Raw genomic sequence first — 11,243 nt, 5'->3', positions numbered from 1 at the left:
TAACGGTTGAAAATATAGATTTGGAAAGTTAGTTTTGGCTTCATTTTTTTTATGATTACAAAACAATTTTAAAAATTTTTATCTTTATAATTTATCCTTAAGTAAATGTTAAATGATGTAAAAAAGACAGTTAATCGATAAGTAATAGCGAATAACTTATTATAACTTTATAATTAATACATTTTAGCATATTGATAAATTATATCTATCTCTTAATATTAACAAAAAATTTTCATACAACTGTTATTATACAATGGAGATAGTAATAAATAACTAACTTAACAAAGGATTATATCATCCAAAATGTTTGAGAGGCGTTTGTGATGTCAATTCACGTCCACAAGGCTCAAAACATCAATCACAAAGAAAGGAGAAAGCTCAAAAAATAAAGTTCTAACACAGCGTATCTTAGATACAAATTGGCTTGCATTTTGAGCATAAATTCATGAGCTCAACTCGAAAAGAGTCTCGACTCATCCCCTATACAATTCTGTAAAGATCCCCATGTTTCACCAACTCCCAAAATCTCAAAACCCCAACAGCCATATTCACCATTTTACATCATCATATTTGCAGAACAAGTTACGAAGTCCATACCCCAAAAACAAAAATGAAGAGAAGTCAAGCACAAACCAGTGGCCACTGCACTTCACAGCTGAGATATCTCACTTCTGCCCATTCATCTCACATTATTCTCCTCCAACTACAGTAAACCACTGATCAGCAAAGACAATAAAATACTCTCGCTGCTGCTTTAAAAGCTTTCATTAAATACTATGAAATCTGCAAAAGCATTTTCTTTCCTAATCCTCTCATCCTAAATTTGTACACTTGATTATTTACGCAGGGGTTAGCTCCCACAGCCACTATAATTTTTGGCTGAAGGCCATCTCCTTCTGACACAATGTTAACTTTTATCTGACTTCTCACCATAGCCATCCATTGTAGGGCTTCCTGGTGAATCTCCAGAGTGTAAGCCATCTGGCTGATGAAACTGGATGTTTAAACTGCTGGAGGGCAAATGCTCCAGAACAATCTGCATAAAGACACAGGCTTGGTCATATTATAAAAGCACACCTGACTAACCAGAATACATCACGTGTGGACACATCTGTTAATAATATGATTTGCGCAGAGATCATCAATTATTTCCCCGACTATAGATAGCAAATAATAACCCCATGTTTGGAAAGGCAAAATTGGAGGGGGAGAAAGGTGGAGAAATCTAGTTTTAATTCTGTTTGGGAGAAGAAAAATTGAGATGGGGAGATTCTTGATCACCTGGAAAGGTGGAGAAATCTACATTTTCTCCTGCTTGGGAGGAGAAATTGTGATGAAGAGCTACTTTCTAGTCACCAAATGGGAAAGAAAACTGGGATAAACCAAAATTTAAAACATGTTTGTACAGTGGTTTTACTTGCTTATCCATTTATACTTCACCTTTTGAACTGTACTTAATTGAGAGGGAAGGATAATTAAGTAATTTCATATTCTATCTCCATTTTCTCCTTCCTCAATTTCACCTTTCAAAACAACTTAATTGGATTATGCAATTTCCTCCTTATCACTATCTCCTTATTTTCCCTCACTCTCTCCCCTCTTAACATTTTTCCCCAAAGTTGGGTTAATTGAAATTCCAAAAACCATTTAACACTCCCAACTATTGTATGTGATATGTACCTGATCACCTGCTTCCTGCCCCTCTGAGTGAAACAGAATTGGGCGGCAGCGCTTATCTTCATTCATTAAGCTTGAATTCTGGAAGTGGGTCACAAGAGCTGCCTTTCCCTGAATTCGAGCATATGCCAAAGAAGCAACTTTCTCACTGTTAAATTTCTCCCACTTCTTACCATTAAAAGCCTGCGCAAGTTTGAAAACACAAATAGATACACATATACTTATAAATCATTCCTTCTAAATGTGAGAGATGCCACGACATATCATTTGTGTCACCAAAACTAAGACTTCCAATGAAAGCTACTGGCTTGACTGGGTACTCCACTCTTTGCAAGACAGTGACATACAAACCAAGAGAATGAACAATTAAGCCCTAAAAGAAAGTGAGGAAAATCAAACCTCATAAAATGGAATGATGTGTGAAGGAGACAACATGTTGATAAATGCATAACCCACATTGCACTTATTCTGCAACCATAAGAAGAATGTCTATCATTTACAATCGAATAAGGATAACAGTAAAAAAACCAAAAAGAACCATCACCTTAAACACCCAATGAAATTACCTTAAAATCAATTGGTAGATACAGAAAATCATAAGTGCCCTTGTGATTTTCATCAATGGCAGCTAGCAACATCTTCGAGGTGTATCTAGGGGATGATAGAAAAACATCAGGGTGCACCTTTTACTCAAATAATCCCTGGATATTGACAGAAAGACAGACAGGTTGTAGAGAGAGTTCTTACTTGTTTGGGATATTTTTTATCATTAAGGTTGTCCGAATATCTTCTCCACTGATAATTTTATCCAAGTCAAGCTGAAACTGTTTCTTGCTATCCACTTGGTTCCCACTATTCTCAACCCGTCGGGTCCGCCCACGCTCAGTAAAACCTTCCATGACGGTGGCTGCCAATCCAGGGTATGGGCCATTACCTAAAAATACAGGATTTAACCTAGGTGAAGACATCATTCTGTAACTTGAAGAACCGTTTTCTGAAATGTTTCTTGGAATGGCAACGCCAGCACTCATGGGAGCACGACCACCCATGTTCATCATGAAATTTCCATTATTATGGCCTAACCCCATGCCTCCAAATGCCACAGGACTCATGTATGAAGTTTCTGGTGACTCTGGGAAAAATCCAAGGTGCCTCTCCAAAGGAACTCCAGATGGAGCAGAACCAACATGATGATGGTTCTGGGATGATCCAAGGAAAGAACCATTCCGACCCATGTATGAAAAGCCATGTCCCTTCCCATTGGATGAAAATGGATGACCCAAGGATGGTGATGTCCAAGCAGATGAACTGGTATGATCTGTGTACAGATTCGGACTTCCCCAAAGAAACTGTGGCCCTGACAATGTTTCCACAACAGATCCGTTAGATGATGAAGGACCACCAAAAGGTGTCATACTTCCATGGTACTGATTCAACTTTGACTCCGGCAATGAGTGTGATTGTTGGAATGTAGCTCCATGGGCTGAATTCACATTCGTAAATGTATGCTCCACAAGACCACCCCTTCCTTGGTCTTTGCCAATAGGTGCAACTTTCACAGAGTTTGATCCTTGAGAATGAAGAATTGAAGCCAGCCCAGGCATATGGTTGCCAGTTGTTGGGCTCAAATTCCTGAAAACTGGGGATTTGCTGATACTTTGCATTGGACTATGTTCGATGGGACTGCTAAACTGTGCCCAGCTACCTGTCATGAATGGTATTCACCTTAGCTTGCAAAAGAAATTCCAGGCAGTTTAACAACTCTAATTAACATGTGACTTGATGCCATCTCAAACCTACCTGGTGGAGAGTTGGTTATTGGTGAGCCCACTGGAGGCCGGAAACTTCGTGATTCATCTTGTTCAAGCTCTTGATTCAGTTGCAACATCAAGCTGAAGGTCATAAAGTCAATAATTTTATAGAAAGGGACACTTCAGCAATAATAAATCCAGAAATAAAATATTAAGGAAAAATACATGTTAAAAATGAACAAACAAATTAGATCCCCAACTATTTGTCAAGGGAGATCATAAAAATAAAGCAGTTTAATAATAACAACATATGATTGATCTCTCCAAAGCAACTTCAGTTGCATAACACAAGAAATTTAAACCAAAGGAGATATTTGCAAGATGAGAGAAGAAAAAGAAACCAAGGAAAATATTATTTGAGCATTTCTGTGCAACAGATGTGAAGCACACAAAAACTACAAAGACCAATCAGAAACAAGAAAGGTTACTGGCTGTTACAGCTCAAACCAAGAAACCACGATTTGAGATGCTTACTTTCTCCGTGCTCCACCAGGACGGCTAGGTTCAAGCTTTATGCGTTTACCAGCTATGTCACTTCTATTCAATGACTTAAGAGCTGCTTCAGCAGCCCTAACATCATAAAACTCAATAAACTTATGGTGCCTCTTGTGTGGTGTTTCCCTTATCTGCTCTTGTACAATAAAATACCAATTTGTACAAATGTCAAAACCAACTATTGCAAAAAGAAGCATGGGGGGAAAAGAGAGTAAAAGAGCAATCTAAGAGAGAACCTCTCACCTCTTTGACCTCACCATAAGCCCCAAATATTTGTCGGAGGTCTTCATTTGAGACTGATGGATCCAGATTGAAAACAACAAGAGTTCCTTGATTAATATCCTTGTCTGATGGATTGTCCTGGTGTGCATTTAGATAAATGAGTGCAAAAACATGATAGAATTATAAGAACTAACAGGTGGAGAGAAATTTTAAAATCTAATATAAACCTTTGGAATTGAGAAGTGAATATCAAGTTTTCTCCGTCGTAGAGGCTTGTTTTGCAATGCACGCATAGCAGTACGAGCCGCACGGATATCATAATAAGATATCATCACAAAACCCCTGTGTTTACATGCAGTGTAGAGAGTTCTAATGTCCCCATATTGCTACAGAATGAGCAGATAAAAAGAATAAAACCACATTACTCAGAAGAAGCCATGAATAATGAAAACCACATTATTTAAAAGTTTCAAGCAAGTTAACAGTCAGAGCCTGTACAATTCATATATTGAATATTAACTCCTTAAAATTTTTACATGTTACCAACCTATAAAGCAATTGCGACAACCATGAAATACCCTGTACAATTCTTACTTTCAGTGCTCAAAAGACATTGTTTTACTTGGAGAACCTGAGAATTTTCTAATGAGACAAGTCATAGTCATCTAATTACATAGTCCCCTTACTTCTTGTGATCCAATGCATTTGAATGGGTGACAAATTTCTCATATGCTTTTAATACAAATTTGTTAAATAATGCATTTTTTCTGGACCATATATACAAATGCATGTATAATATTCAAACTACTTTCATTTACAATAAAGGTTAAATACTTGAACTTGTTGATGTCAAGTCAATAACATAACATATCCTAACTCTTATAGAGCCATTTTTTTTTCTTTTTTGGGTTTTGCAACAATTTCTTCTGTATGCACATACCATGTTAAATTTGATGTCTGAATTTTGCAAACGATTGCTTACTTGTGATACACAGAACTGATGTCAACTTTATACCTATACTTCAGACAACTAAAACAAAGTGCATAAACAAATATGGATACAACAAATTGAATTACCTCAAAGAGAGTTCTTAGTTCTATGTCTTCAACATTGCTATTAATATTTCGAACAAACAATGTTCTTGAAGGATGTTCGCCATACGGATGTTCCCCAGCAACTGTTCCCACACCATTTGAAAGACCGTAATGAGGCATCCCATTCCCAATGACGCCATCAGATATATTTACCTTTGACATGCCCATGCTCAAGGTCTCTTGTGGATCACTTTCAAGTTCCATACCTCCTCCACTGCCAAAAAGATCATAATCTTCCAAGTCCTCCAGTGAACCAGGAAGCCTACTTAGGTCAAAATCTTCCATTATGCCAGCTAATAACTCATCCTCATCATCAGGAAGCAAACTTCCAATTGCATGAGTTTCATAGTCTTCAAGTAAATCACTGCCCTCCACATCCACATCTTGTTGAAGTTTATCCAAACCAGATGAGGCATCATCAACAGATTGGTGACTACATTCTGTATCATTCAAATTCACTGCAAGTTTTTGCACAAAAAGGTAAGGAACCCAACATATTACAGGACATGTAGATGTTTGATATTTAGAAGGACAGCAAATCACATACATTTTTCATGGGAAAGAACTGGTAATGAGCTAGAAAAAAGGGAAGTGTCACTTGGAGCATGGTAGATGCCAGATCCAGATAAAATTTCCAATGCACTGTTCCCCACTTCCTTAGCTATATTCACTGGAGAATTCTTCGCAAGAGCTAACAAGACATAATTCACAAAATTTCTAAATTAGAAAGACAATTTTACACCAAAAGATTATGAAGAAAAACACTGTAGAGGAATCCAACAAATTACCCGCAGAAAAGGTATTTGATGACTGCTTCATTGCATCACCTTTCTACTATGAGACAAAACAACAGCCAACAAAGAGGAGGGAAAAAGTTGATTAAGATTTGCTCCGGTTAAGAACCACATTAATAATTAAATATTAGATCTTTGGGGTTCCCAAACTGATGTACTGAACTGATGGAACATTAAATACTAGTACAAAACTTGGCAGCTGACTACGTAAATAGATTCAATTTTCCAGTCACAGACTACAAGCCATATGAAACTAAAATAACTGCCCCCAAATAATGAAGGAATCTTTATGACAAATCATAAACTCTAAAAACCAAAATCACTTGCAATGAAAGTAAAACAAAATAATTCCAAAAAACAATTTAATATATAAATCATTGTGTATGAGGGTAAAAACACCTGATAAAAATTTCTTGAGCCTGCTTAAAGCCAAAGGAGACAACTTTTCTCATGCATAAAAAAAAAAAGAATTAAAAAAGCAAAGGCAACGAATACAAACATTGTTATTATAAGAAAAAGTGGACTGTGATATACAAACATTACCCAAACCTTACAATCCACTTGAACACGGAGCATAAAAGTTCCAAATATACTTCCACATAACTCCATAAACTTACAAAACGGTACAACAATGACCCAATAAACGCTAATATTCGAAAAAATAGAAAAATAGATAGACAAGAAAGAGGACCATCAAACAACTTATTACCAAAAAAGAAGTGGGTAGGTAGAGAGAGAGACAGATAGAGAGCCTCGGAAGTTCAAATTACTATCAATACAACAATAAAGACCAGCAAAACAAAGAACCCAATTCCTAATTGACCTCAAAAAGATCAAATAACTATTCAAATTCAAGAAAGCAACAACCCAGCAGTATCAACATCAAACAAAGAAACTTTAACTTAAAAAATAAAACAACCAATTTGATCAAACTCGTACAACCCCCAACAACACAAAATCTCTCACTAAGAAGCCAAAAAAAAATAATAACAATAATAATAAATAACAAAAAATATGATTACCTGAATGAGGTCAAGGAAATCAAGCAGCGATTAAGCAAACCACCACCAATTAGGCCCTTCACGATCACGCATAGAGGGAGAAGAACCAGAAGCAGAAGCAGAAGAGGAAGGACAGAAGAGACGTGAAGGGAGAGAATTTGTTGTGTGCACTTCCTTATCACTGCTCTGACTACAAGCTTTCTCTCTCTAATTGGAGAGAAGGTGATGATTGGACGAGAGGAGTAAAAAGAGCAGAGAATGATTGAGAGAGAAATGGAGAGAGAGAGAGAGAGAGAGAGAGAGAGAGAGAGATTATTGTTGTGAATGCGGGTTGTGATTTAACAGTATTTAAATCTTCTTTGGCGTCCGCGATGGTGGACTTAATTAATAAATAAATAAATAAGCAAATGTATAAAATAAAAATAAAATTATTTCAGAAAATAAAATAAATGGTACTAATAATACATTTCTATATAAAATTACTCATTTTGGATATATCCTGTCACTAATTTGACCTTGATTTTTCTCTTATTTTCCAAATTGCCATTGTGGAATCGTGCGATGTGGCTGATGTGGCCCACAGTTTGTCCTGATAGGATATTCTGTATATCCAATGATTTACAGTAACAGATATTTTAATTGCCATTTGGTTTTTCTTAAAAATAAAAGTCAAAATTAATAATTATCTTTTAAAAGCTATTAATTAATGTGGTAATTATTTTTATCAAGAAAAAAAATGTGGTAATTATAATTTAATAATGGTGTTTTCGAGGATAAATTGGATAAAAAAATTAAAAATGGTTTTTTGAAAAATTATTATGGGTAGGCGTGTGATTGAAATAAAATAATAATAATAAAATAATTATGATGGATAATGACTTGCTACGTCAGCTTTTGATGTGGTTTGGAGATTTTTCAAATATATGTATACATAAATAATTTTAGTAATACTATAATTATATTTTTATTACTATTATTAATTTTATATTTTATATATTTTAAAATAAACTTCATCCAATAATTAAAATTTTCATTTCTTTTTAATTAATTTGATGACTAGTTATAATGATGATCCAATACCTTTAATAATTGTTAAATTAAATATTTATATAAAATAACTAAAACTAAAGTATACAAAAATTTAATATAATAATTATCAAATTTATTCTTAAGCTAAATTTTTTCATGTATGATTTTACTCTAATCATAGCTGAACATAATAAAATATTGTCTTCCCTTTTATTGCCACTATGATTCGGCGGATTTTACTTTTATATCCTCTGTTTCTCTCGATCGTATTTTTGTCTTCCATCATTTCTCTGTTTCTCCTATCCCTTTAATTTTTTTTTGCTCCTCTCTTGTTTCTAGCACCGCCACGTAGTAGCAGAGGTAAAAGTAACAACTGTAATTAAGATAGAGCATTTATTGACTTCGATTTAAAATTAAATTAAATATATAAAAAAATAAATTAAATATATAAAAATTTAAAATTTAAGTATTTATAAAAATTAGAGTGAATTAAAATTAATTTGATTTAATTTAATTAATTAATTTTTTTAATTAATTTTTTATTTTACATATTATTTTTAGTGTTTTAAAATTCAATTTTAAATAAAATTTAATCTCTATACTATCAAAATTATATAATATTATTAAATAATTAATTTAGTTTAATTTTATTAAAATTTTATTATCAAAATTAAATTAAATTGAAATTATTATTATTTACTATTAAAATTAAATAATATATTAACAATAAATAAAGTAATTCAAAATAAGTAATTATGTTTATATTTATTTGTCTATAATTTGATGCAGCTGAAAAATAGAACTATAATTGGCTAGAGTTACAAGAAAGAGAATGTGAGGTGATGGGTGTCCATAACAGTCACTCTAAAAATCAAATCAGTAAACTTGAATAGAATAGCGAGAGAATGAAATTACTTAGGACTTGAATAGTATAAGAAAATAGCGTATCTTTGTCTCTATGATCATTCTCCTTTATATTGTAAGAAGATAGAGATAAATATAGTATTTCCTGATAATTCGGTAATGATGTGACTGGCTGCTTGATAAGGGATATCACCAACTAATAGATCGGTGATCTCGCGATTACAGACATAATGGAGATTCGATAGACTCTACCAGATAACGATAACTTTATGCTGAGACTCGTCCTATCTAAGGGAGGGCAAGTCTTGATGATAAACTGGGTGTTGAGGTGTTCGGCTCTTCTTTTCCTCGAGTAGGACCGTGTTTTTCACTTATCAGATCTCTGCCACATGGACCTGTTCTATGGTGACAACTCATGGTTTATTTTGAGCGATTCTTGTGTAGCATCAGAGATCCTACATTGGTCTTCAATTCTTCATATTCGAAGGTGATGATTTGTCTTTTTGATATGGGACACGTGGCACGATTTGGTTGGTCTTTAATTTCCTGTTTGCGTCATTTTGCCTACCTTTGACCATAATGATTACCTTATTTCTTAACCTGCATTCAAAGCTTTGTTGGCTATGCCCCTGTATAAGAACCCTCTTTTTTATTATTTTGCTTTCAACAGTCGTCTGCGAAAGAAATGAATGGTAGTACTTTCTTTTCTTCTCCTAAGGATAATTAGATCCATGCGGAGGATACTATCATGGTCTACGAAAAGCAGCTGAAGGCGGAGTTTCATGAAGGTACAAGCATACTGCTAAGCTCTGTATATTGGTTGAAGACTACAACCATTCCGTCTATAGTGGTTTTCAGTGCCATGACTCCTAGGAGACTGGTTGGATTGTGCAAAATTGATTTTAAGGGTCAGACCAGGAAGGCAGCTGGAGAAACTGTCCCCTTCATAAGGTTTTTCCTAGATAAACGACATCTTTCCAGAGAATGAGGTCAAGCAAGATAGTGAGGAACATGCTGAGGGGAACCCCATTGGCCGGATCTCTACTAATGACATAATAGATGTTTAGAAAATTCTGATGTAATAGAGACTTGTGAGGAGTAAACTGAAGTCCTCTTTCTCCCACTGTAATATTTTGTAAGAGGATATATATTTTGCATATCTATTCTTAGGTGTTTGTATGTTCTATTTTTATCCTGTACCCTCGTCTTTACCATAACTTAAGTGATCTTTTAATAATTAGCCAAGGGGCTACTGCCCAATCAAACCATAATCCTAGTAACCACCATGTTTTGCCCAAACAAAGGAGGTTGGTCATATGGGCTAGTGGACTCTCGCCTTCCAATCATAAAATGCCTTAAAGAAATTTTGCAATATGGGACTTCCACCAGGTCGCGTGTCTTGAGACTTGATCATAAGACTTGCCCTATTAACATTAATCTTTGATTGACACCGTTGTCTTTTGGGGATTGGCACCCACAAGTTCACTTGTCGATTGCTTGCCCCGATAGCCCTACATAGGATGCTTGTTTTGTGAGACTAACACTCGAATTACGGCTTGACGGAATCCGCCTCGTGGCCTAGCATGGATGACTTGATCATTGGGATCAATGCTCGATCTTCTGGCCTGGCTTATACTCGCCTTATGGCCTGACCTGGCGGATACCGCCTTATGGCCTTGATTAGTGAGACAAATACTCGGATTATAACTTGGTAGAACCCGCATTATGACCTGACCTAGCGAAACCCACTTTGTGGCCTTGATTAGTGGGACCGGCACCATAATTCTGGTATGGCAGAATCCGTCTTATGGCTTTTTCTTGTTTCCTTAATCTTTTTGAGGAAGAAAATCCCATCATTTCTTGTAACTGAAGAACACAACATATGAGAAAATACATTGTTAACTTATTATTGATAAAATTTTCTTAAATTTCATATATTTTAGAATGGGGAATGACTTGACCATCTAGTTTGGCCAGCTTATAGGACCTTGAGCGAATGGTCTTTGAGACCCTAAACGGTCATTTCCTATTCTCGCTTAACTTACCAGACTCGGGACTACCACTTGTTATGTCTGTTCTTTAAGGACTAGGTTTCCCATATTAAAAGCATGTTGTCTGACCTTATTGTTGAATATTTTAGATATTTTATTTTTATAAATCGCCATCCTGATTACGGCTTTTTCTTGTAGGAATTCAACTTGATCCAAATTGAATTACATTTCTTTGGGATTTCCTAAAATCTCAGGGTGTTGCGT

The 11,243-nt window shown here is 35.1% G+C and overlaps 1 protein-coding gene across 4 annotated transcripts; it reads right to left on the bottom strand.

Annotated features, from left to right (window-relative positions):
• Positions 1-354: 354 nt before the first annotated feature.
• Positions 355-7,393, bottom strand: LOC110604533 (protein MEI2-like 5). 4 transcript variants are annotated; one of them, XM_021742733.2, is made up of 13 exons: positions 7,117-7,391; positions 6,089-6,134; positions 5,848-5,991; positions 5,283-5,758; positions 4,433-4,591; positions 4,227-4,343; positions 3,963-4,114; positions 3,478-3,569; positions 2,425-3,382; positions 2,244-2,328; positions 2,077-2,145; positions 1,681-1,860; positions 355-1,036 (listed from the first exon to the last, which is right to left on the bottom strand). In XM_021742733.2, exons 2-13 carry the CDS (start codon positions 6,117-6,119, stop codon positions 908-910), a joined length of 2,592 nt encoding a protein of 863 aa, XP_021598425.1. In that variant the 5' UTR covers positions 6,120-6,134; positions 7,117-7,391; the 3' UTR covers positions 355-907. The 4 variants fall into 4 exon arrangements, 3 of the variants coding, with proteins under 3 accessions (XP_021598425.1, XP_021598424.1, XP_043808455.1); XM_021742732.2 differs by having other exon boundaries at positions 6,089-6,131; XR_006349191.1 differs by lacking the exon at positions 2,244-2,328 and having other exon boundaries at positions 6,089-6,131; positions 7,117-7,392.
• Positions 7,394-11,243: the final 3,850 nt, after the last annotated feature.

The sequence above is a fragment of the Manihot esculenta genome, chromosome 17 (genome assembly GCF_001659605.2).
Source record: "Manihot esculenta cultivar AM560-2 chromosome 17, M.esculenta_v8, whole genome shotgun sequence".
Lineage (NCBI taxonomy): Eukaryota > Viridiplantae > Streptophyta > Magnoliopsida > Malpighiales > Euphorbiaceae > Manihot > Manihot esculenta.
The sequence above is the reverse complement of the archived record's forward strand: the minus strand, read 5'-3'. Positions and strand labels throughout refer to the sequence as shown.